Genomic DNA, 26,326 nt, shown 5'->3' on the forward strand with positions numbered 1-26,326 from the left:
CAGTTATATAAAGCAGAGATTTCTTAAACAACCAAATAAAAATAAATACCACAGTCTAGAAATAACACACTCTTTTTACTTCCACCATAATGCAGTTCCCCATATGCATACTGCATACCTGCAAAACCTGCACTAATGACAATGACAAACTGTCTCTTCTGTTTCTTCTATAATTATGATTGCTGTTTTTTAAGCACTGATAATTGTTTCTTCAGAGCACTCTTGTAAAGAGGGAAAGCATTATTCCCAAATTAATTGACAGATTTAGGAAACAAGAATTAGAACCAAAGATTTGTAGAGAGACATCCTATTAATGATCCTTGTTAATCTGTTACGCTGATCCCCAAAGGAAATAATGTTTATATGACCACTCTGTCCATCTCTGCCCACATCCCCATTATCCTTCTTCCCAAAACTCCCTCAGATTACTTCCGAACCCTTTGGCCAGTTTCAATGAGCTTTCACCAATGAGCAAAGGTCTCAGATGTAGTTAAGCTGCTAACAGTTTAATGAAATACAAAGTCTGCTTCTCCACATGCTATTTTAAGTAGTTTTATCAAGAAAAGCAGTGCTACATTAACATGCATATTCTCAGGCATCAACCAATCCTCATAGCCAACTCTACAGGATTTCAGGCTTTGCCAGCTCTAGTGCTCATGAATTAATTATGAAAAGTGCTCAGCATTAACAGCTTGCACTGACTTCTGCACCCACCGGGCACAGTCAACACTGAACCAGTCCCTGGCATTACATGTTCAGTACCAAAGAAACGAACACACCAACTGATACAAAATACAGTAACACAGGAAACACAAAATTTGCAAAAGCCAAGAGAGTGTCCAGAAGGCTAACTTCTGTGCTAGAGCCTCATCTATATTTCTAATAGACAGAGGTTAGACAAATTATTAAAATACGATTTTTAATTATGCAAATTGCTCAGCTCCTTACACAAAACCTGTGACAGAGGCACACATAAAACCAAGGTATCCTGGCTCACAACCACCTGGTTTGGCACCTATAAGCTCATCTTTATTCTTCTTCCGCTCCCACATTTCCTCTCGACAGCTTTAAAACTTTCAAAATAATTATTGAAATACATCGACTACATTTGCTATTTGAGAGCATTTAGGAAAGTATTGTAATGAATTCACTTTGTGCAAAAAACAATCATTCTTTCAACGAACATGTTATTAAGCTAATTTCTGATCCATACTCGTCGCAGTTTTGAGGAAGAATTAAGTAAAGGATACAGATCACAAATTGTTTCCGGAAGAGCACACCAAATTCAGGACAGCACGAAAGGAGGAGCAAATACTTGCCAGAAAAGCCAGAAAGCAGACAGATTAGCATTATATTTTTAATCATCCGGCAAAAGTATTCTCTACTATCTCGGAAAACCAGTTTTCACAAATCAACAGGCCTGTGCTATGGTCTTACAGAACAGCAAAACATTACTTCACACCCTGATTCATATGCTTTTTAAGAGGCTCCTGCAAGTGGCAGGAAAAGCATTACATGTTAAGCAGTCTGGAAACAGCAGCACAAAGAAACTAAAGTAAGTATTGAGGTGAGCAAGAACACCTATGCAATTACTTACTACATACCGTTAATACTATACAATTCATATTTAGAAGGCTTACAGGATACAGTTTCTGTTACTTCCACATATCTCTTACAATACCTTGCCTGGTCGAAATTCCGGGAAGAGCTCTGTAACACTTGGCAACTGTTTGGTAGCATCTCGCTGCATGATTCCTGCAAGAGGAAGTGTGAGTTTGCCTTCCTTGGATTCTGCCTGCCTGGCTTCTTGAGGTCCCATCTCTGACTCAGAATCAGAGCTGCTGCTGAAATCCACCTTGTCGGAGGCAGCAGAGGAAGGAGCAATGATGGAGGGCAAAATGATACCGTCTCCATCTTCAGATACTACAACAGAACAAGCACCTTATAAACAAAGAGATTTCCTCCCTGTCCCCTAGTACAACCCCATAATGCCACATCTACTCTTTATACCAAGTTATGCAAAAATTAAGCCTCTGCAGGTGTTATGAGTACCATTCTGGTTTAACCTTTCATTTTATCCTAAGCGTTCCAGGTGAATTTCCCAGCCACAACTGAGAGGATGAGATAAAAAAGCAGTTTCATTGTCAGTATCAGTATTTTAACAATCACTGGAAATACAGTATTTCACCCTACATTTCAGACAATCCTATAACATTGCATATCAGGACAAAGACCCACCTTTAGATGCAGTCTGCAGATCGAATTTTGACGACGCGTGGTGCTTGCTGCAGAATGAACTGCTACACAGCAGCGTTTGCTTCCTTCAGACATTCACATTGCCAGAGAGAAGAAAGTCCTCACTCACCAGTGGCAGCTGCATCCTTTTCATCTTCTTTCTTTCCAGGTACTGGAGGTGGCGGTGGTGGCGGCATCAACTTGGAATCAATATCTTCACAGTCAGCATCATAATCATCCTCATCTTCATCTAACCAGTCAGGAGACAAGACTGCATATTAAGCAGACAATAAAAGGGAACCAGGCACCCTTCCCATTCATACTATCTCATACCTGTCCCAGCCTGATGAGAAGACCATGTCTTCTCATTAGTAAGGAGACCATTCTCATTTTATAACTAGGTGCAAGACTCTTACAAGTCCGGCTTCCTGCACAAACTCATTTGCAAGACTGAAATTTAAGAAAGAGTGGGAAGGAGGGAAAAAGGCAAACTGACATAAAGATGACTGAAGCACTTAAAATATATATATATATATATATGTATTTCCTATCACCTCCCCTTATTCATGTTTTGCAGAGCAAATAAAGCTGCTAAAAAAGTAAGAAAAATGTGGTTAAAAAGCACAAATCACCTTTACATCCCACTAACCACAAAATGTTAACAGACAGGTTAAGTGTAAGGCAGCTTTAAGGAATATGCAAAGATGTAGCATTTGCACTAGCAGCTCCTGAAAGAGAAAAGCTGCATGTTTTTGAAAATCTGTTCTAGGCCAGACAGAGATCCCTGAGACTGACAAAAGAACCAAAGTGCCTTTTGCAGTCATTTCAGAAAAGGAATTCAAGGGCAAAACAGGAGAGAGATATTAAGATTGAACTGACTCTCTAAGGGACCAGGGCCTTATCTCTATCTTTGAGTATCTCTGAGAAGCACCTGGCCTCCTGCATAACCCTCTTCCTAAGAACACAGGTTAAAGAAATATGAGTAGGTATTGGGTATTCTCTGCAGGGGATCCCAGAGCAAAAGGAGGATCCTGGTTTCTCTTCCGAGTATAGTCTAACTCTAATGAGGAACTATTCCTTCAAAAAGGAAGATATCAAGCAGTGGCTTCACCCAGTGAACACAGTTTCACAAAGGCTTATATTGGGTTCTTGAAGCAAGGAGTGAAAAGGCACAATGTCACCTGTATAAGAGATTGCCCTAAAATACCTTCTACAGATAGAGCTGTAATGCTAATCCCGTTTACCTGGTCTTCGAACTGGTTGCAAGCTGCCCATTGCCTGCTTATACCTACGGCTCTCATCTTCTGCCACTTCATTAATATCTGAATAATCAACAGCATCTTCCGTGCTCTTAACCCAGCCTAGGAAGAAAAGAAACCTAGTCACACAAAACTTTATCCTAACATAAATTACTAACTTCAGACTTCACTATGTACATACGAAACCTTTTCTATGCTTCCTTTTCTAAGAGGAACAAAAACATCCGATTAGCATCCCCCATCGGACTATTTTTCCCCTCATTCCATCCAAAAGCTCCAAGTCCTCCAAGCTCTGAATTTCCCCTAAAGATTAGTAAGTAACCAACTTCAGCATAAGGAACACCTTTCACTTACTCAATAAAACTGTTCAACAAGCTCAGAAATAAAAAAAGAGACATAATAATGCTGTGCACTAAATAGGCTTGTTTAACACAGGGGAAAACACAGAATAAACTTATTTATGAGGGAGAAGAGGCAAGGAAAAAAAAGTTATAAAAAATGAAAGATAACAAGTGCAAAAGTGACCAGGAGATAATGTAGGATTCACTCTGGCAAGAAGGCGGCAAGGCCTTTGCCAGAGGACCTCTGACCAGACAATTACGATATTCCCTGCAGCCCCAGACGACCTGGGTGCGATTCTTCCTCTCCAGTCAGAACTCTGATCCTGCAGCCCCTCTGCCATTTCACCGCAGGTACCCCGGCGCCTAACCTTCCTCGTCCAGGTGGGCTCCATCGGCCTCTGGGCTGTCCTCCTCGCTGGCTGTGATCTCAGTGATCAGGTTGCCCAGTCCCAGCACACCCAACCCGGCCAGGTGCTTCTTGGATTCCTGAAGAGACCGGAGCCACGTCCCAGCCGGGAGGCTCTGCCAGCCGGGCCGGGCCGAGCCCCCCAACCGCCTGCTCGGTCCTGTCCTGGAGCCTGCCCCACCGACGCCTCCTCCCTGGCCCGCCCCGGACCCGCGCCGCTGGGTCCCCGTTTCTTCTCCCGTCCCTCAGCCCGCGCCGTCTCCCCGGAGCGACACAGCCCTACCTTGTCGAGGACGCTGTCCCCCTCCAGCTGCCCCGCCTCATTGATGTTGCCGAAGAGGAACCCAGCCAGCGAGAAGGGCTCAGCGCGGCCGCCATCCGCATCCTCCTCGCTCTCCGAGTCTGACATGGCGGCGGCGCCGGCCCGGAAGCGGAACCGCAGCCCGGACGCGCGCGGACTGAGGCACCGCCCGCCCATCCCCTCCCGGCCGGCAGACAGCGCCCCAAGGAAGCGCGGAGGCGCCGGCGTTCACCGAAAAATCGTTTATTGCCTTTGGGAAGGGGGTCCGGCTTTCCACAGGAAAGAACTACGTTTAGAAGAGGCGCGTTACAAACAGCAGGGTGAATTAATACGAGAGCCAGAGAGATGAAGAAAGGTTTATTACAACTTAATTCCGCATAATTTAAAACAAAAAAAAAATTCCTTTAAAAGTGTTAGCTGTAATACAAATTCTTTTATAGTATAAAATCAAGTTGCCAGTGTATATATCAGTACCACACTAAGAGTCTTGGGCTGCCGCTGCTGACTGGTGCTCCCCGCAGCCCACCCAGGGGTCGGGACCCCCGCGCGATCCATCCGCTTCCCAGGGTCAGCTCAAGCAGCACCGAGGTTTCTACAGAGTGAGGTTTAGCACTCGGAGACAAAGCACAGCAAGGCTCTTCTAGTTTAAATTTCATAGAAATAGCTACAGCTGTAAACTGGAGAAAGCACTCGTACATCTAAGCGCACCTCATAACATCCTTTGGACACAGAATTCCTGAACTGCTCAGCTCCCTGTGGATGGCTTCAGCTATATTTAAAAAAAAAAAAAAACAACATTTAAGTATTTCAGAAATCATTCACGAACTGAAAGATTAGAATCAGTCTCTTCATGGAGTCTCTTCTGTGAATTAAGACATACACGCTGCATTTCTATTCAGTAACAAACCGAGGAATCTTGAACAGTTCAGGAAACCCACACAGCTTAATCTGGGTTTTCTGATCTCCCAAAACCAGACAAAACCCATCCATGGGATTGTGTGAAGTCTGTATTTGTTACCTGCCCACAGAAAAAAAAAAAATCCACAAAGACAACGTGGGAGGAACGGAATGGATTGTAGACTGAAGCACTGGACTACTTACAATAAAATGCACCAAGAACTGTAGGGGGGAAAGGGAATGAAGATCACCAACTGAGAATGCCCACTGAATGGAAAAGCTTGTTGGATCCCTGCACTCCTGAAAAGCAGAGGCTGGAGGAAACCAGCTGTCAGCCAGCAGGACTTCTGCTCCTGGCAGAAAGTGACAGAAATAACAGGCATCTAAATGACTATTAATGACATACTCCAAAGCCAATAAAAAAGTTTTTGACTGTGTTTAAAGTTCACTTTCTGCTCATTTTCATCACTGTTGTGTTATTCTTCTCAGTACTGTTGTGCAATCCATTTATTAAGTAATCTAGATGGGGATAAAGTGTTCTAGCATAATGTAATCAATAATGTAATCAATTCAAATAAATTGATTAAGTAGTTGAATTTTATCTCACCATACTCTCTTCCAGTTAACACCAGGATGGCTGCTCTGTGAGCCTACAGAAACAGGGGGGGGGTGCGTGCAATAATACTTGCTCACAGGATCTCTTCTTCTCCACAAAATTATTGTAATCCAGTTAGGAATAACCACAAAAGATGCAGAACTAAGAGATTTCAGTATGTAAAAAAGTAAAAACTTTTTTAAAAACAGTAGTAGCTTCAGTACAAAATTGCAAATATATGTAAGCAAAAAAAAAAAAAAAGAGGTGCCTGTTGTTGAAATTAAAAAGTCTATTTAAGAGCAGTTCAAACATATCACAAACTTTTTAAGTACATCTCTCAATGAAGCAAAGGTTATGGACTTGCACCAGGGTAACTAGACAGTTGATTCAGGCCTGACCAGCATTAAAAACAAACGTGCACTGGCTTCAATAAATACATTTTAAACACCATAAACTATTTACTCGGTTACTGAAATTTACCTACAGAAAATAATCATGAATTACAAGGCACAAAGTTAATTGCTGCCTGCAAGTCAAGCCCACACTAAAGGCCTACTACTAAAGTAAAGGCAGAACGTGGTGAGTAGAGGTTACGTCACTGAAATACTCCTACGCCCTCACAGCCTGCAGGGCACTGCGGTAGGAGCCACATCTGGAACAGCACTTCTTCTATGAGTGCAAAAGACACAAAGAGACTCCAGGCAATGGCACTTGGTGAAGAAAAATATGCAGAGCCTTGAGGCTTCTGCAGAAGTCATGCGTAACGGGTGTTTTGGTGTTGCCTGCCATCAGGCAATGTTTGGAACTCGGTGTTGGTTCACTAGCCGCATATACCAGTATTTGCATTAACTGCAGTTTATAATCTATGGGTTGCAGTTTGCTAAAGCAGTACCAGTACGAGCATCTCAGATAAACAAAAATTGCAGTTAGTGTCAGCATCAGTTACACCAGCTGAAGAAAGGCACATCCTCTTCAAAGAGCGGAATTAGGGCACAAACACAAATGTTTCTATCCACCTGGCATTTTTGCCCGTATCGGATAAAGCAAGGTTAAATTAACACAAGATCCCTAATAACCTTGTTGATGTATTTTCTGTTATCTTGCTAAAATGAGGCTTTTTTCTGCCCAGGATATACACCAGTGCAGTTTTGCATGTGTGGGAATCACAGGAAAGCAAGTTCTGAATTACCAATTGAGGCTGCATCCAGACAAAGACAGCACTGTCAACTTCAGACAACAAAGCCCAGTCCAGCACCATTGGTTTCACACAAAGTATCTTTGAAGCATGCTGCTTTCATACCACCAAGCTGTAAGGTTAAGGCTAAGGAAGGTTTCATGCGCTCACTCCTCAGCTGGTCCCGGAATGACACATAAAGAACAGTGCACATCTTGAAAATAAAAGCGAGCTGCCACTCACTAGAGCTGCTAAAGGAAGTTAAAAAGTATGTAAATAGAACTTCAGTTAAAAGAGTTTATAATAACCGATCACCTAGTAGAGAGGAGAAAACTGCCCAGGTAAACCTATCCAGTGACTGGCTAACCATTACAAATTTAACTGAAACCATCAGTGAGTTGCCAGGAAAAACCAAGGGTTCCTGGTTCCTGTAAATAGAACCTCCAAATTTTCTGTCAGTGTTCTCTCAGAAAAACAACAAAGGAATTTGCCATAAAAATCTCAGGTGATGGCCCCAAGAACATTAAGAAGTGAAGCAATGAATTCCTCAAGAGCAAACAGGCTGCTATCAAGTCTTTGAGATTCATCAAACGGATCACACTGAAAATCTCGTTTTGAGAAGTGTCATCCCAACTACCTCAGTCAGTCCGAGAAGGTAACTGTTAACTTTATTCTCAGGGTGCTAAGTCTCTTTGGAGAGTGAAATAAAAACACAGTTTAGAAGATTATGGAAGACTTGCATCTAAACTACTCTTCTACCTCTCCAATTCAAAAGTATGAAAATCACTCATTTGAGTGATTCATCATTATTCTAAGTTCCTTACATTAGGAGAAATCAGCTCCTGCTTCTATTAATAAAATCATTGCAAGTGTTCCCTGGGTCTTGCTCATTGCATAAACATGCCTTATGCTAACTCTTCATATAAACAATCACAGTTCACTATAAGGTCAATCTCAGTAATATTTCAGGCATTTTTGCATGTAAACAAGTTGTTTTCAAGCTTTAAATTGACAAAGTAAAACAACTGGACAGCCAGACTTCTGTTTGTAACACAAATTCAAAGTAAATAAGGGATGGGAAAAGCAGCAGCTACACTTAAAGCAAAGTTATCAGAATTTGTGCTTTTCAGCAAATCTAGTAACTGATGGCTATCTAGTAAAGAAGTCTGGCTTCAAAGAAGTCCCTTCTTTTATTTTGCTCCATTAAATAAGGACAGAAGCCAAGTGATCCCTGGAGAAGCTGGAGACTGGAACTTCAGAAATAAAGTAGATATTTGACCTCTCAGTTGGAAAAAAAAAAAAACCTGTTGTATTTCAGTTTCCCTGAAGCAATAAGACTGCAAGAATATTCGTTGCATAAACCATTTCTGCTTAGAGCTGTTAGTGCAAGATGCAAATCTTCAATTTAACTCATTAAAGAGCCCTCCAAGATTCTAGTCAATATTCAACTTCGAACATCCATCACCCAAGGTAACTACAATAAGACACATTTTCTTGTGTTCTTCTTTGTCACAGGATACAGAACTGCACGCACAGCTTCAGCAAACACCTCCCGAACACCCTCCTGATTCAACGCTGAACACTCCAAATATTTGACTGCTCCAATTTGTTTAGCCAGCGAAGTACCCTGCTGCGGGGTAGTGGGAGCCAAGCTTTGCTCTTTCAACTTTTTAACCGTTTCCAGGTCATTTCTCAAGTCTCTCTTCGTGCCCACTAAAAGAATGGGAACATTTGGACAGTGGTGAGAAACTTCAGGATGCCATTTGTGTCTCACATTTGCATAGGAAGAGGGGCTACCGATGGAGAAACAGATGACAAATACATTGGTTTGAGGATAAGAGAGTGTGCGCAGGCGGTCATACTCCTCCTGGCCTGCAGTGTCCCAGAGATTCAGGCTAACTGTCCGTCCATCAACAGTCATTTGGGCACTGTAGTTGTCAAACACAGTAGGGATGTACTCTTCTGGGAAGGCATTGGTGGTATAGCTGATGAGAAGACAAGTTTTTCCCACAGCGCCATCTCCAACAACTACGCACTTTATCGTCTGCATTCTTTACCCAGAAACAAAGTCCTGCACAAAGCAAGAAAAAAAGTTAGGAAAAGCACACTCAATGATAGCCATTTTAAAGATAAGCTTTAGCACGTGTTCTTAATATTGCTAACAATTTCTTATCACAGCTAGACACACTCAGTGTCTCAGAAGCCATTACGAAGGGCTCACAGCCTAGAAAGGCAATAGTGAAATGGAGACGCAATGAATTGAGAGCTCAGTGACAACAGGCTGCATTCCAACCACATAAGTACAAATTAGCCAAATTCTCACAGTCTTGCCTTACTGCCAGACAGTTTCCCACACGCAAAGGGACAAGTCCTTAGAGGTACCTGCAAGTGGAAAGGGATCGTGACCTCAGATCTAGTAACAAGATACTCTGTCATTTGTAGGTTCACACACACACCTCTGTACACACACACCCTCCAAGATTCACACTTCTTGTCTACATAGTCTACTGCCTAAACAGTTTACCACAAAGAAAGGTCCAAAAATTTTATAATAAACAAAGATACCCATTGCTGGGCTGCACTGCTACTGTTTACTATGATAACTGACTCAACTCAGGATCAATCAGACCTCAAGATACAGTATTATTTAGAGGACACCAGATACAAGGTTCAGAAAGTAGCATGTACAAGAAAAGCTGTTCTTTGAAATATAACTAGCCATACTACCCATATTAGAATACATCAAGATTTTTTCTAAAGAAGCCAAGAACAGATTATTCTTACTAATCAGTGACAGAACAAGGAGAACTCAATAGGCTTGAGCTACAATAAAGAAAGCTTTTACTGAGCATCAGAAAAATACATGCTGTAAAAGATCAGCAAACAGCCTTCCTAGGCAGACTGGGGAATTGTTACAGGAGATATTTGACACTTAAAGGCTTCCCTATCCCTTTCCTCGTAGGTGAAGAGTAGGTTTGATAATCAAATGGATATATAGCCTAAAATGCAATTCATTCTAAACTTTCATCACATGAACAGCAGGAACTTGGAAAATAGTGTAGAATAATTACAAGCAGTCATTTGTTGTACATTTGTTGTATGCTGGAGCTTCCACTGCTAGCCTGAACAAGAAGGAACTTGCGTCTGCCTTCTCACCCAAATGCCTTTGAGGTACTATCAGTAATCCTCAACTTGCAACCAGCAGAAATACACTGCTTCAAACAGAAGAAACAAATAGTGGGAGGAACTATATTGCATATTCCAGAAAGATACAGCTCCAACACCATCAAAATAGCAAAGGGAATATATGAAAATGAGCAATAGTGAAGTATTTCACTTGTAAAAGTCATGAAACCCCCTCCCTCCAACTTCCTCTTCAAGACCATCCAGACAAATCAACAACTCATTACCATTTAAGTCTCAGCTTTGTCCTTTTTGACAAAGTCTTTATCTGTATTTACATACTGCTGTCTTCCCACTGGGAGTACACGATTCCTCCGCACTAAGCAAAAATAGGCTACCTTAAGCTTTGGCACAAAGTTGCAACAGGCAACTCTGCAAAAGACAGAGTGCAACTTTGCAAAAGACAAAGTAATATCGACTTTGGTCACTACAACATACAGTGCTTAAGGAAGTATCAATGTACGTACCCATGCACTGCTGAAAACCAATCAGTGGTGGGAAGCAGTGCAGAAACTTTGCTCCAGAAAGACCCAGCAGGACATTGGAGGGGAAGAATTTGGAGGAAAACAAGCAGAAGGAAGATGGAGAAGTAGTTTATCTTTTTTGAAAATGGCAGGAATTACTTTTCTAAAACAACATGAATCAGCTGAAATGAAATCTGGCAAGTACTTTTGAGCTTTGCCAGAAAAGCATACATGTGAATTCCATCATACATCAAAAAAATCAGTCATCCTGTTTCAAGGCTCTGGTCAAATGTAAAGAGATGTGTATGCAACTGCATATTGTAAAGGTAATCAGTAAAATCAAGAACAGCATTGACCAGCAAAAGCTGACAGCAGGACTGCATATATTATTCCAGAACAGTTGCACCAAGATTTTCATTTAACAGGGCTAAGGGGGGGGGGGGGGGGGGGGGGAGAAAAAAATAGGTAAGTTCTGTCAAATTAGCAGCTTAGAAACATTTCTTGCATTTTGCAAACCCCAACATTGAAACCCGTTTTAATATAAAATTACTTAAAACAATTAAACATTTTTAGCATTATATTAAACACTGATACTGGCAGCATACAATACAACATAATATTTCTGAACACAAAGGGTGTACGCACTAGAAGCAAATAGTGACAGAACAGCAGACGTATTTTAATACCATAACATTGTTCTACCTGAAGATGCAACTGTAACTCACCATCCTAGTGCCTACTGCTGCTCTCCCTGCAGGGCAGATCACTACCTGCTTTGAGACACTGCCACGGTCTCTCCAGCAGCGAGGCTGCCTTCAGGCGTTTCCAAACCCCTTCCCCTTCCCACCCAGGTAGCACGCCACCTCCTCAGCTGTGACCACACACTGAAAAAGGGTGAGGAGTTGTTTCATCCAGTTTACCAAGTCGTACCACAATGAACTGTGTTGGTACAACCAAGCCAGCGGTAGCATATGGTGGGAACGAATCATGGGGGAGGAACACCATATGCTGCTATTGCTGCCAACATATCACTGGACTGCAGCACAGAGAGCAGGTTTTAAAGCTTATTCCTGTGTTTACTTCAAACCACTGAAGTACTAGAAGATGCTGTGCCAGAAACCTTAGTGGTGACCAACAATTCCAGAGCAGAAGTTTTTTTCCGAATGAACTACCTATGCAACAGACTGCTATTTTGATCAGTCAATAACAAGTGACATCACAGAGATGGCAGAACTAAGTCAGCTGGATACATGCAATAAAAACTCAACTATAGCAACAAAAGTCTTGTGGAGAACGAGATACACAAAGCCTTTTATATGCCCAGTTTCTAAAATAAACAAATTGCAAACACTTGGAAACATAAAGATGTCTCTTTAAAACACAAACCATGAGCTCCCTGAAGGGCTTACACCTCTATGCATTTCTGTCCAGAGCTTTTCACAGAAAGACAGGGTATCCCAGAATTGCACCCCTACCTGCACACACCAGGCACTGACACCTGGAGGGTCTTCACACCAATACTGTAAGACAATACAGGCAATTTCATATATTGGTAAACTACAAAGCCACATGTATCCTGTGCCATCAGCAGCTAAAATAGCTTGATTCGACCTGATTTAAAACTTCCAATGGAAGTGTATTACCCAAAGATTATTTTGTTGGGGCTTTATTTAAGAGGTCATTAGAGCTTTCAATTCAGAGAACAGTAGTAAGGTAACAAAAAAGCCTGGAACACAAATGCTCTTTCACAGCATTACTATCTTGAATTACCTGACTAAGGCTTGGCTTTTAGAAGAGCAATGTTTGCAATACAAAATAACTATGCAAACATGCCAAAACATCAGGCTAAGTATGAACTACACAAATACAATTAGAGAGTTTGTAGGCTTTTAAGTATGCTTCTCTTCAGGGCTCCCTTAAAGTAGTAAGCAGCATCTTAGCTGAAAGGAATCATGTGTGGCATATGCAATACAGGAAAAACAAACACACACCAGGATACATATGATTTAGTACTTAAACACAAAATTCAGAGAAATTAAAAAAAATTAAAATAAATAAACTTTTTAAAAAAGAGCAGAAAGAAGCTCCTACACTCCAGAAACCTGTATTTTGTGAGCAGGTGTAGTTTGGTTAAAGATTTACATGTGGAAGACAAAGGTTTTTTTTAATTTAAGCCACAACCAAGCAAACAATATTACCTCCATCAGGCCTTTTCTATTAAATCCACATATCTTTTTGTTCAAAATGTATAAAGTCTCTATTTTTTTTTCTTGTAAACAATTTGCCTAGCAATAAAACTCTTATAATATAGAAAGAAGCTGGGGTTCAAATTTGCATAGAAAATGCTTTTTATTTCTCAAGCACCCTTGAACTTGGCACTGCATGCTATTTGAATATAAATATATGCTGGAAAAAAACATACTCCAAAAACAAAATTACCAACGAACATTACCAAGAGCAGGAAAATCAGTTTAGGGTTTGTTTGGGGTTTTTTTGGTGAGCTTCAAAATAATTTGGGGGGAAAACTTTAGAGAGAAAACCTCCATGTACAACAGGTAACAAGAACTAAAAAAAGAGAAAAATACAGATTAACACATCAACACATCAAAAACAAGACTTAGAATTTAGAAACAGAAAGCTAGGCACAAGCTTCAAAGCCAAGTTTAAAGGTTATTCGGCAAGAGAAAGGAGCGAACGGAAAGTCCAAAGTAGTGAGAGGTAATTCAGGTTGCTTAGTCCTGCCAGAGAAAGAACTTTCGTTACAGTTAAGGTCAAAGATCATCAGAACATGATGAGTTCTAGCAGTTACAGCAGAATGGGAATAATTTTCAAAGAATAAAAAAAAAAAAAAAAACCAAAAACAAACAACCACCCCACAAAGAAGTGTTGTGCAAAAACACGTTAGATGAGAGTTACTTCTATCTTGTCCACCAGTGGCTTTGAATTAGAAAACTGGCATTCCTGTTTGGATTAGTTTCCTTCTCAGAAGGTGCTGCAAAGCCTGCCTTCACTGCCTGCACACCTGGCACTTCCTCTGGAATGTGCAAGATTTCAATCAACGTGTTGAGACATCATCTGGAGAGCTACTCCCGTTCTGACCTAATTACATATTTTCTGGTATCATTAGCATGGACAGCTTGCTCCCCTGTAACCCAGCTAGATATTTTCTGGGGAAATTCACTATTTGGATTCCGCTCCCCCTCTCCACAAAGCTATCGTAAATGAAATCACAGAATAACTTCATGTTGCATCAAAATTTTTTTGTGGGAGAGAAAAAACTTCTAGATCTTCCCTTTAATACTTCTGAAGGAAAGTTCCCTGCTTGCTAAGAGGAGGGAGAAAACAGCAACAGAAAACAGAGAGGAAACATGAACCTGAATTCTTCTGGGGCTTTCTAGATTTATGCTTTTTATACTTCCTGCACTTCGAAAAATTCTTGGCAGAGGAACTACTTCTTAGCAGGATATGTCTCTGCCCTTGTACGTTAACACCAGATGCCTCTTTGTTAGATGGATTTTAGCTTTGGTATTGTTCTTTGATAACTTCATTTTCACAGTCAGGTCTTCCGTATCTCTTTTTCCAGTTTGAATAGGGCCCCATTTTGGCCAAAACCAAGCAGAAAACGCACTAGGAGTTCAGCCGAAATCACCTGTACTGAGCTATGTCATTCTGTTCAGCCACCACCTTTGATCAATCCCTGTTTTGCAGGCTCAGAAGTTTGATACTGCTTTATCAGGAGCAAGCAGAAGCAGATGTTAAGAGATCTAAACGACTTAATTGCTCATCTTTCAGTAACAAAAACGAGATCAGAGATGATTCACTCTGTCCACCTGATACGTGAAGTCAGGCAGAAACCTTCAACAATGAATTAGGTGAATAAAGCAGTTCTAAGTACATCCCACCATCCTCACACATGCAAAGGAGTTAAGATTTTTTTCCACGTGTGCAGCTTAGCCACCAGACCTGAGAGAAGAGAAGGGGGCTCTCACTAATTTAATCAAGACTGCGTTACTATTCCACAACAGCTCAGCTTACTCACCATTATTTTAGGCAAGCACCAAATGAATGGACAAGTGCCAGACTTTTAGAACGCACGCCAAGAAAGAGTAAAAAAGTTAAATAGGAGACCTCATCCCTAATACCCTTCAGCAATAAATGACCTACTTGGACTTCTCAGTGCCTTTCAAAGTTTTCACACCGCTTTCTGTCCTGCCATTTACCTGCAAGAGAAACAAAACACAGGGCAACAGCCTGAGTGGCAGCAGACAGGGAAAAAAAACAAAAATCAACAAGCCAAGCCAGATTTCAGCAGCACAGCAGGAACCGTGCAGTCCACAGTCCAGAGCTCCATGTGAACAGCAGAATCGAGGAAGCTCACTTTCTGCAGAGCTCTACCTGGAGGTTCAGCTCCCATGTGCATATTACTGATGCCTAACAAGAATGCAGTTCTCACAGGTTGTTCCCTCAGTGTGAATGCTAGAAAGGCCTTACCCCTTTTGGCACAAAAAGCTGTTTCAAAGAAATAAAAGAAATTACCCCGAACCTTTCATATTATGTTTTTAAAACCTCTACCCCTGTCAAATGAGGCTGAAATTGGTTTATCAATTTAATTTTTTTTTCTTTGCAGGGATGAAACATGCATAAGCTTTACCATATAAGCAGTATTTCTTAGGGAACCACAGTGAAAACTAAGTGGTCTGCATGAGGTATTTGGGCACCTCAACCACACAAACCTCAGTGCATCAACACTCTTACTACAGGCACTCATACTTCAAATTTTATAAGACAGCAAAGATACTAGTGACCAAATATCAATGACCGTAAATTCCATTAATTCAAGATTATGTTTATTGGATAATAAGTATTTCCAAAGGGCATTAGAAACCACCTCAAACAGCTGCACAGCTGTGAAATAACACTACAACAATGTACAGCTGCACAGTCATACAGGAACTAAAAAATAGGACTTCAGTAGGTATCTGAATCCCCAGTATATGAATGTGACATGTATCCTGCCATAATTAAAAGCTGCAGAGTATTAAACTTGACTTTCCTCCTGCAACCACATGCAGAAGCATGGATTCATCAAGATGGGTACCCTTCACAATTTATTTGAACACAAGCAACCTTGACACACTTCGAGGGTGAGCACAGTAAAGGTGTAAGACTAGGAGCTGTGACTGCAGGGTTCTGTGCCCAGATCCACTGCATGCCTCCTGGGTATCACAGTCAGTTCATAAAAAGTGAATAACATATGTCCTTCCTACCTTTTATAGATTCTGACAAGGCCTTAATTCATTACTGTTGGCTAAAAGAAAAAAAGACAGTACCTCAGAGATGAGGTTCTGTGAAGAGGCCCATTAAGCACATTGCAGGATGAACGATAAATCCAGTTAAAGCATCCCTGATTCCTATTTGAAGTGGAAAAAAAACTGTTAGTCTATCTTCCTATCATCTTTTGTCATCTGGCATTCATTGGCACCCTGAACACTCTTTATTTTTAAGAAAAGTTGTAAGAAAGCCACTGTTGTATTTCAAGGGCAATGTGTATACCAGGAAAACCTAAGCATTTTCCTCGAGAAAAAAGCCCACACATGCTTTTCATTCTCTTTGATTTCTCCTCCTCTGCCCCCAAATTTCACTGGGGGGTAAAAAAAAAATGCACTTGGTCAATCAATAACAGTTTTCATAAGTGTCTTCAAATAGTTTTGATACAATTAAAATACGAGTTAAAGTGTGCACTCACTGTATATTGTATGTGCTTGTGCACTACAATATTGCAATGTTTACCAGCCTCATTTGCATCAAGTATTGCAGTTCTAAAAAGCAAGCAGAAGTTACCAGTGGCAAGGAGTCTCTCAGCAGTCTATCAGATTTACACATACAGGCATAGGAAAGTAAAGCAAAAAAAAAAAAAAAAAATACTCCTTTTAAGGGTATGGATCTTTACATGATACCAAATTGTGTGAAAACATTTTGGACTCCAAAAGAATCACAGCCTCATCACGTAAGCAAATCAAACTGCGTATTCAGTTTCCTCCTACTAATTGCAAACCGCATATTTCATTGTTCTTCCAAGATCTCTGTAAAATTCCTTCTAAGAAGAACATTTAAAAGCATCCTTTTTTAAGGAAATAGTAAGCCAAAATGCCAAATACGTCTCATAAGCTTAAGTTCCCTATAGAAAAACTTGTGTGCAGATGAACACTGGCAAACTTGCCAAACAGAGCCTTCATGCTATGTATTTTACATTTGACACAGAAGAGAATGTAAGCGTTTTAAACTCAAAAAATAAGCTTGGAACAATGAGCACACAGCTAATGATGCTGGCACAAGGAGCACCACACTCCAGCACAGGACACATGTTGCAAGCATAGGGTACACATAAAGAACAAAAGCATTTAAAGCTTTTTTATAACTCAGAGTAAATATGATGGGAATCCCAAGTGTTTATAAAGAGTAAACGCATACTGGCTATTCATTGGTTCTTTCAAAAAAAAAAAAAAACCAACACACAAACAGACATCAAATTAAATCAAAGGGACAGCAAATTGAATCAGAAAGAGGGAGGTTCAGAACAAATAAAAGGTAGCATTGCTTCTCAGGGTTTGAGGTTAAGCTAGGAATTCCTCAGTAGGGGTATGTTACAAATGCTGAAAGTTCATGGGACTCAAGAGAACCATTCAGCTTGTAAAAGAGAGCTCTGTAGCGGCTGCTAAATGAGATAATACCTGTGACTCCTGAAACCCCTCAGCACTCGCAAAATTTTAGGTCACTACCTTGCTCTACTCTTCCTGAGACAACAATTTGGCAGTTTTTAGAGAGCAGATCAAATACGATTACTCTTACATATCCCTGTAAAGGAAAATCCACTCTCAGCACTTAAACAAGAGACCTTTAGAAAAGGCTAACTCATCATATGCCAACCTTTTATTATATCAGCTAGGAGCAGAGGTCGCCTTAAATTTGTCATGATAGTCCTAACGAGGATTAGCATCAGCCTGACTTCAGAACAGCCCAGCCCAACCCCCGGGCGCTGCGGTGGCGGAGGAGGAGGACCTGCCCCACGGGGCCGTTCCCGCCTCCCGCACATCCCGCGGCGAGAAGTACGACCAGAGAAAAGCTTGTTCCAAACATCGCCCTTGCCCTGGGCCTCCGGCACTCTCGGTGCTCTCACGGGTACATTCACCTCCACAAACCCCGCCGAGCGCAGGGGCCGGGCCCCGCGCCCCATCTCCCGCAGCCTCTGCAAACCAAGAAAACAACACGCCCCGGCGGCCGGGTGTGACTACCCCGCTACTCCCGCGCTCGCCCTTCCCGCCCCCGCAGCCGGCCGCTTCCCCAGCGGGGCAGGTGCCGAAGGGCAGCGCGCAGCCCGGGACGGAAACCGCGACCGCCGCAGCCCCCAGGCCGGGAGAGGCCGGCGCCGGCCCCGGGCCGCCGCCCCGCTGACAGCCAGGGTGGCGGCGGCCGGACGCGGAGGATCTTCCTCCCCAGCGCTGCCGCCGGGCGGAGGCGGGGCAGGCGGGGCGCTGAGGAGGAACCCCCGCGGAGACGCGGGGCGCCCGGGGCCCGCGGAGGCCGCTCCCCCGCCGCCGGGCCCGCGGCCACAGCGCCTCGCTTCACCTCGCGGCCCCTCAGGGCCCGCCGCGGGCCGCGCTGCCGCGCGTGGGGAGCCCGGGGCACCGCCCGGCACCGCGCCCCCGCCGGTGGCCCCCGCCCCGCCCCGCGAAGCCCCGCGCTCACCTCCCGCGCCGCCGGCGGCCGCTGCTCCCCGCGGCGGCGGCGGAACCTGCACCCGCCCGCACCCCGGCGCCCGCCCCTGCCGCCGCCGCGCGCACGCGCCCCGCGCCCGCCGCGCGCACGCGCCCTCCGCCCCGCCGCCGCCCCCAGAGGGCCCCGCCAGGGGGCGCCGCCGCGGGAGGGCGCCGCCCCGGGGCTGTGCGGCCCTTCCCGGCGGCGGCGGGGCCGGGCCCCGGGCGGGGCGGGGGGCGGCCGGCAACCCCTGCCCGCTTCTGCTGGCGGACTTGGATACCGGAATATCTTCGTACCGTCGGCAAATCGTGCGCGTCGCCCTCCGCCCCCCTTCCTAGCGCGGGGAGGCGCTACACAGCGAGACGCCCTCGGGGATCCCCCGCCGCCGCGGCCGCCTTGTCTCCCGTCCCTCGATCGATGTCGGCCTCTCGCTCCGGGCCTGTAACGGTCTTTGCAGAGGAGGACGTCAGGTCCCCGCAGGCAGCGATGACGTTTCCCTTCTGCCCGCAGCCTCCATCTCCCTCCTCACTCCTCCCGGGCCCGGCTCCCCTTCCCGCCGCAGAGGGAGTGAGGCGGCGTGGGGGTTAAACTCGGCTCACCCTGCTGCACCGGGGCTCCACGCCCCCCAGCAATGCCAGGGTCAGGCAGAACACCGGGCTACGAGCACCCCGGCCCCAAGGAGACCTGGCAGAGGCACAGGCAGAGGCTGGCGAGGTGCAGCCAAGGGGGCTCCTCCCGTTGTCCTGCCCTGGGCCCGGCACAGGAGAGGGAGAGGCAGATGGCAGGGTTCAGCCCACTGACGTTTCTTAAGCGCCTACCAGGAATTTCAGAGCATAACCTTTGCTCTGGGTTTTTATTACTTGCCCCTTCTGACCGGGGGAGAGGGCCGTGCTGCAGCCTGCGCATGGCTCTGGGCTGGGTCTACTCCTCGGGAGCTGGTGCCAAGGTTCCCGGCAGCTCAGGAGCTGGCACTGCTCGGTTGCTGAAGCACTTGGCTGTCAGTTGCTTGGTGTTCCCATCTCCAGCTCCTCATCTTCCTCCTCCGACCAGCTCAAGCTGTCATCTGAGTCCTCCTCCTGCTCTGCCCCAGGCTCCTCTGCACTGGCAGCCTCCTCCTGCTCGCCACGGGAGTGTGACCTGCTTTGGGGGAGCTCCAGCCTGGCCCAGGAGCCAGGGCTGGCTTTGCAAAGTGTGATCTCCACCTTGGTCGGGACCATGTTCACAAAGCTTTTCTCTATTTCAATGACCTAGAGAGAGGGAAAGGTGCAGTGAGCTGGGCAGGGGAGGGCAGGCCGCACATGCTCATCCTTCCCCTTACTGACAGAGCCCTGCCAGAGGAGAAGAGAGGGGAGATCTCTTCTCCTGGTGTGCCAGGAGACAGAACAGGATGAAACCTGGGCTCCAGCTGAGCTTCACAGTGCTACGTCTAAGCAGCAGTGCAGTGCTGGTACAGAGCTCAGGAGAGCTCAGCTAGCCGCAGCCACGTGCATGGCTGTGGTACAGCCCTCTCCCCAGGGCAGCGAGCTGCGCTGAGACACAGGCATACCCACACCCGGCAGCACACTCTGCTGCCCGCAGGCACAGGCAGCACGCACCAGAAATAAAGGCAAGAAATGTACATGCAAATTCCTGAGTCTCACTGCTCCTCCCCAGCCAGCAAGCAGCTGAGAAACCAGAGAGCGAGTCTCTCCCCTCACACCGCTGCCTGCCCGCAGGCACAGCAGGATTGCAGGGGGAGACAGGGACCTGCTGGGCCAAAGAGCCTTTGGGGCTGTCTGGGACCAAACCCAGAACACCTACAGAGCCAGCAGCGACGTCCAGCTCTGCTCTTAGTCCAGAATCGATCTGTGCAGCCACCAGCAGCCTCCTCAACAGCCCTCCTCACAACCCCTAAAGCATTTCCTAGCAGACATGGCTGTAAATGCCAGTACCTGGGCAACCTGGCTCCCAGACAATCCCAACAAGAGCAAGCCAGCACTGTGGCAGCATTTAAGAGAGTAGCCAGGGTGCCTCAGGTAGTGCACAGCAGTCAGACAGGCACCGATCCCAGGCACAGTCCTGGCGTGGCTCCCAGGGAGTGCTATCACTATGGGATCAATAAAGAAAAACCTAATTTCCCCATCAGACTTTCTTGCTATAGAAAACTGGAGCTCTGGAGATAAACGGGTCCTCTCTGCTGTGACAGTCGTGGCGGACCTGTGTTCTCCGCAAGGCTTAGAGAGCTGGCAATGAATCACACCGAGGGAGGGACTATGAAATGGCTGTTTGTTCCACAGATGTGCCAGCTGGGGAAGAGATGGCGTCCCAAGGGGCCACAGCATTTCTATGCGATAATACAGTCAAAGTCTGCCTCATGCTCCATGCACAGGAAGGACTATGCAGAAATTGCAGCAACAACCGTTTTGCTGCTTTTTCAAAAGTCTGAGAATCCTGACTATGCAGAGAGTAATTTTCCTTACTGGGAGCCTGTGTTTCGGGCTGCAAATGCTTCTCCCAGAGCACAGGCTGCCTGGCAGCATTGCAGCCCAGCCCCACACAGGCTACTGGAATAGGGAGATCAAAGTAAACAGGATCTTACCCCCCAGAGATCCAGTTCTGCCTGGAAAATCTTATTGCCTTCAAAGATGACATGAACCTCAAGCTGAAAGATCAACAGAAAATTATCTGAGTGGGCAGCACAGCACTGCCAGAGCTCTTCCCCCAGACAGTGCAGCTGCCTTCCAGCACCATAATGCATCCCATGTCCTGGCTCCGGTGTAACGGTCTGGTGATCTCCTCGGCATCTGGGAGCATTTCATCCCCTTCAGAGCATGCCAGGTTCACCTCTGCCACCAGCTGAGGCATTCAAGGCCAGCAAAGCCACCCACTGAGGCTGAAAGCCACTGAGCCAGAGTGGCTGGGCAGATGCTGCTGCAGTAGCAAAGCTTCCGAGCTCTCAGCTTGGGGATGGGAGATCAGCAGTGCCAACCCCAGCTGCAGCAACAGACCAAACAGGCCATCAAAAAGCACTGGGCACCCGGCCGGCTCCTGTCTGTTGGCTCATCAAAATCAGGTGCCATGAAAGCATGCATCCCCAGCCCAGCTCTGCCGGCCCCACTCACCACAGTGCGGCTGGCTTTCACACTGCTGAGGGTGGGCAGGGGGTTCTTGGCATAGACCGTCACTACCACCTGGCTGCTGGTTTGGTGCCAGTCCTGCCGGCACGACACCGCCTTCTTGTCCTGCGGGGAGGGGAATCCATCACAGCATCTAGCCCAAGCACAGCCCAAACAGAGGGGATGTCTGTGCCAGAGGATGCTCCTTTGCACATCTGCTTCACAGAGCGCCGGCTGAGGTCGGCATCAGCTAAGCAAGATCAAACCCTGCCTTTTGTGCAGGTTTTTGAGGAGAGGTTGTTCATGCGAAGGTGGGCAGCCCCTGTCAAGCTGTCCCATGCCATGGGGCATCTGTGCTGTGCTTGGGGTCGCTCCAGAAGGTTATGTTAAGACCAGAGACATCCCCTTCTTGTTCCAGAGTCACTCTGCTGTGCCCAAGCTCATAGGTGCTGTGCACAGTCAGGAAACTTGGTCTGGAGGGCAGAGCAGGGGCTGTTGCTGGACATGGATCATGCCACCATGCTAAATTTGGGCCTAACTGGCCACGTTTCACCTTTCTCCCAAAGGACCCCCCCTTCATCCATGCCACAGGTAGCTTTGGCCCCACCAGGCATTTCTGAGCATCACCAGGAGACAGACCCCCTGCAGGCCTCAGCATTGCCAGCCAAAGAAATGCCCCAGGAGTAATCCCAGCCCCAAACTCAGGTGACAATTAGCGCAAAGCATCTGCAGCACATCACAGTTCATTCACTGCATCCTCCTTTACATCTACTATAGGCTTTCTGCTCCAGGACAAAGAACAGACTGGGCTCAGAGGGGGTTGCTCAGAGCAGTGCTGCCTCAGAGGAACATTATGCCTTTTCAGGGATATCCAGGGTCGCTTTGGTGCAACTTTCCCAGCTCAAACCTGTTTCCAGCCAAGAGCTTTCCTGGGGAAACTTGCACACACACACACAAAACTGGGAATTGGGATCTTCTCCCCATTGCCCTGCCACAACTCCATGTCGCTATGTAGATGAGGTCCCTCCTGGAAAGCAGTTGCAGAGGGAAAGCTTCATTAAAACCCAATTCAGTCATCTGCAGTCGTCTGTCAAAACTTTTGGGTATTTTTTGCAGGGCTTTTCCCATGCTCAGCTGCCTATCTCTGTGCAGCAGCCTGCAGCACTGGCTATGCCATGCCCGGGGCCAGCTCCTGCCTCATTCAGCTTCCTATTGCACATCTGCCCATTGGGTGTGAGAGCTGACACGTTTTGTGGATGCAGGAGCAGCATTTTAAACAGCAGATGGGTGGAGATTAGGCATTCAAACCCTGTGCAGTCATCTGTCAGCAATTATGAAAATTAAGACAATTAAATGCAGAAACCCCTGTGAACGCAGAGCTCGCTCAGGTGCCAGTAATGGCACTTTGCTCACATGAGTTGCCCCTGCTGAGAGTCCCCTTACCCCCTTCCCTGTCCAGCAGTGCCGCCCACTGCTGCAGCCCGGCTGCTCCAGGAAGGCGCTGAAGTCTGTCGTTTTGACTCTGCAGCAGCTCCAGTACTTCATCCTGGGGAGAGCAGGGTGACCTGAGAGGGGAGCACCCACAGGAGGGGACCAGAGCAGGCTTCAGGGTGGTGGGGGAGAGGGGCTCGGAAGCAGCAGCTCCCCCTGCCCACCCGTCACCCAGGGGGTGTCACCCACGCCTGCACTGGCCGTGCTGCTGAGGCCACACAACCTTGCGATGCGGCACTTTCAGCCCTCAGCAGGATCAGTTTGCTCTCCGGTAAAGGGTTGTTTCTTACCCCTCATGGAAGACAGGAACGCCAGGATGGAAAGTACAAACCTCTGTGTTGCTCTCCCGGCCCTGGTAGATCTGTGGAGTGAGAAGCAGAGGAAAGTTTCGGCTGTGCCTCTGGCACGGCAGTGCACAGCCAGGCATCCACCCATTGGTGCTCATCCCTGCATAGGGCACAGCACGATGCCCAACGTCACCCTTTTGCCAGGTCCAGCATCTGTGAGGACTTACTCTGGGACTATGCCCAGACGGCAGCCCGGCACTGGTCCCTGCTTTCTGCTGTCAGGGCAGCCACCCTGGCCTTGCCGGGACCCCAGTGTCATCCCCACAACCCTGGCAGCAGCCCTTCTGTATGCCCTCTCCCAAACACAGCCTGGTCCCAGCCCAGGGCTGAGCAGCACTGAGACAGTGGGCAAGTCTGGACACCACAGAAACTCTCTGAGGTGCAAGGGGCTGTTTGTCCATCCTGTCCCTTCGCCTGCTTCCCAGAGTGTGTCAGTCTCATGTCCTTATCCACCTCCCGCCTTTACCTCCCTGCTCATTCCCCTCTCTGCTGCTTTCCAAGCAGGCCAGCCTTCCTGCAGCTTGGTCCCTCCAGCGCACACCTCGAGGCAAGATAGAAAGTGGGCTGTGCTACATTAATTAAATGCAGGTGGGAATTTTCCACATGCATTTTACCTATATGCCCATATCCTGAATATGTGCTATATTTAATTGCAAGCAATTAGCAGCAGTGAAATGCAAATGTACCAGCAATCCAGGAATCTAGAAGCCTCTTGCAGGAACGTGGCTGGGAGGCAACAGAGGCAGCTGCTCGAGGAACAGGAAGAGCAGGAGCATACGAAGCCGATGGGCACTGCCAACTCCCACCCACCCGGCACCCTGCCCTGCGCTGGGAGACGAGCCCCCACGCCGGACCTGCAATGCTCCCGGCCATGTGACGCAGACTGTGCAAAGATGGCACCCTGCTGGCTACTCACCACCTTGCAGGCTGCGTTCTTGCAGGTGGTGCCAGCTCTCACCTGGGCAGTCGCCTCCCCTGCGAGAGCAACACAGCTTCACCCTGGGGCATGCGCCAACCGCGCCTGCCCCCAAACCCTCCACACAGCCTCACTGCCAGCTCCCCAGCTTAGCACCCACAGCCCCTGAGCACAGCCCATTGCAGCATGCCTCCGAGACACAGCTCTGTGGGTTTGCAAGTAGCTGAGCACAGAGCACCCACCATCCTGCACTGAACCTGCCATGCAAAACCCCACACTGAACTTGCCACATGCAATCCCGCTGCCATCCATCAGCTCGTCACTACCTGCACAACCTCCCTCAGGTGCCTCGTCCTTGGAGGACAGGTTCAGTTTCTCCAGTGCCTGCTCCAGAGACCTGGATACTTTAATTGGCAGCAGTTGTCTTGGCTCATCGGAGCTACGAAACAGCAGCAGCAAAGGCCGAGTGGGTTTTTTTTGCAATTTAAGTTGTTGCCTCTCCTGAGGAAGCGGCAGGGTGGGACAGGTGCAGAAGAAGTGGCACAGCAGGGCGACACTTAGCTTAGCCCATCTCACCTTGGTCTTTCCCGCTGCATCTTCTCAGCTGATTTTGGTCCTTGGATGATGAGCTCTTCCACTGGTTTGGCCTTTGGCTTGTCTGAAGTCTCCTCTTGGCTGAAAGGCTCAGGGGGCTTCTCCTTGCTGTGAAACCCCTTTGTGCATCCCTAGGCAGTAGAGGCAAGGCTGATGCCTGCTTTGCCCCCCCTAACCTGGCGGCTGCTCTCAAACCCTGTGAGTTTCCCTGCTCTGGTGGCTCTGTGTCCTGCAGGGATGGGCTCTGACCCTGCACCAGGGCAGGGGCTGCGTCCACAGGGATTCCCAGAGACAAGACAGTGCGGCAGCCTCACTGGGGCCATGGCAGACAGGCCTCAGCTCTGCTGCACCCCAGCCTGGCAGCTGAAGGGCAGCAAGAGTCTCCCCCATGTCCCCGGGCCTCTGCTGCCTCCATCCCCTGGCCAGGACCGCTCAGACATTCACAGCTGTGCTGGCACTTGGGGCATTTGTGTTCATCCCACAAGATCCTGGAGGGGGATCCCAGCCCCTTCTAGCACCCTTCTCTGGGAGCACCTGCCCTGCACTTTAGGAGCAGCACCCTTGCTTGCAGGCTCCTTGGAAGCAGATAGGAAATCCCTGGCCGGCAGGGTGAAGGGGGCAGCCTTGGTGCGAGATGGGGATGGGACAGGACAGGGCAGGGGCAAGGAGGAGAGGACAGAGGAGCAGCGGGTGCATTTGGGCTGGCACGTTGCTCACCTTTATGGAGAGGAACTCGGAGAAGTCTGTTGTGCGTTTCTTGCAACAAGACCAGCCCTAGGCACCAGGGGATGACAAACTGGTAAGGTGTGGGCAATCCTGCTGGGCACAAGGTCCCTCCCTGCAGCCCTGGCTCCTGCCCCACTCACCTTCAGGGCATCGTGGAAGATGGGGACACCTGGGTGATACAGGCAGGAATCTGAAAAGGGAAAATCAGGCGGAACATTTCAGGAGGAGCAATCCTGCCCGCAAGCCACCCGTGATGCCTGGCAGCTCCTGCCATGAGGGCTGCCTGCGCTGGGCTCGACTCAGCCCTGCTTGGCAGCTCAGGCCGCGGCATGGCGGCCGAGGCCGCTGACCAGGAAAGCAGCACGCACTCCCGCTCACCCCAGTGCAAGGCAGACGAGCCCACTTACCCTTGGTGTTGTGCTCAGGATCAAACCTCTGCCCACAGCCCTTATTGTAGCACAGCGATGCCATAGCTCAGGCGTACTCACGGCGTCCTTCACTCCTTTCACAAAAATCCCATCAATCTCATCCCTGCCTGTGATCCCCC

General features: G+C 47.3%; 3 protein-coding genes across 18 annotated transcripts in view; all 3 read right to left on the reverse strand.

The window, feature by feature from the left end:
- The window catches only part of TAF1 (TATA-box binding protein associated factor 1), a 33,244-nt gene extending 28,562 nt beyond the window's left edge, over positions 1-4,682 (reverse strand). For 3 of the 7 annotated variants that reach the window (XM_087748842.1, XM_087748838.1, XM_087748836.1), the window contains exons 1-5: positions 4,525-4,682; positions 4,204-4,321; positions 3,480-3,596; positions 2,366-2,506; positions 1,682-1,923 (exon numbers count right to left, since the gene is read on the reverse strand). In XM_087748842.1, the coding sequence (XP_087604968.1) occupies positions 1,682-1,923; positions 2,366-2,506; positions 3,480-3,596; positions 4,204-4,321; positions 4,525-4,650 (744 nt within the window). In that variant the 5' untranslated portion in view covers positions 4,651-4,682. Of the gene's footprint in view, positions 1-1,681; positions 1,924-2,238; positions 2,507-3,479; positions 3,597-4,203; positions 4,322-4,524 lie in introns of those variants that run through there. The other 4 variants (XM_087748841.1, XM_087748837.1, XM_087748840.1 and 1 more) reach the window with 4 other exon arrangements.
- A 204-nt stretch (positions 4,683-4,886) lies between these two features.
- Positions 4,887-19,048, reverse strand: LOC104012905 (rho-related GTP-binding protein RhoG). 10 transcript variants are annotated; one of them, XR_015702661.1, is made up of 5 exons: positions 18,602-18,689; positions 15,020-15,075; positions 8,729-9,279; positions 7,224-7,341; positions 4,887-5,311 (listed from the first exon to the last, which is right to left on the reverse strand). XR_015702661.1 is itself a non-coding variant. In XM_087748874.1 (4 exons), the coding sequence occupies exons 3-4, from the start codon at positions 9,256-9,258 to the stop codon at positions 7,329-7,331; spliced, it is 543 nt and encodes a 180-aa protein (XP_087605000.1). In that variant the 5' UTR covers positions 9,259-9,279; positions 15,020-15,075; positions 18,602-18,689; the 3' UTR covers positions 4,887-7,328. The 10 variants fall into 10 exon arrangements, 8 of the variants coding, with proteins under 8 accessions (XP_087605000.1, XP_087604995.1, XP_087604993.1 ...); XR_015702660.1 differs by having other exon boundaries at positions 4,887-5,792; XM_087748874.1 differs by having other exon boundaries at positions 4,887-7,341.
- A 532-nt stretch (positions 19,049-19,580) lies between these two features.
- ITGB1BP2 (integrin subunit beta 1 binding protein 2) lies at positions 19,581-26,326 on the reverse strand. The gene is made up of 11 exons (XM_009465335.2): positions 26,187-26,326; positions 25,920-25,969; positions 25,771-25,827; positions 25,036-25,184; positions 24,786-24,898; positions 24,460-24,518; positions 23,487-23,557; positions 23,149-23,251; positions 21,712-21,831; positions 21,189-21,251; positions 19,581-19,857 (listed from the first exon to the last, which is right to left on the reverse strand). The coding sequence occupies exons 1-11, from the start codon at positions 26,248-26,250 to the stop codon at positions 19,609-19,611; spliced, it is 1,098 nt and encodes a 365-aa protein (XP_009463610.1). The 5' UTR covers positions 26,251-26,326; the 3' UTR covers positions 19,581-19,608.

The sequence above is a fragment of the Nipponia nippon genome, unplaced genomic scaffold, assembly GCF_047370975.1.
Source record: "Nipponia nippon isolate SJK-2023a ecotype South Korea unplaced genomic scaffold, ASM4737097v1 scaffold_12, whole genome shotgun sequence".
In the NCBI taxonomy this organism is placed as follows: Eukaryota; Metazoa; Chordata; class Aves; order Pelecaniformes; family Threskiornithidae; genus Nipponia; species Nipponia nippon.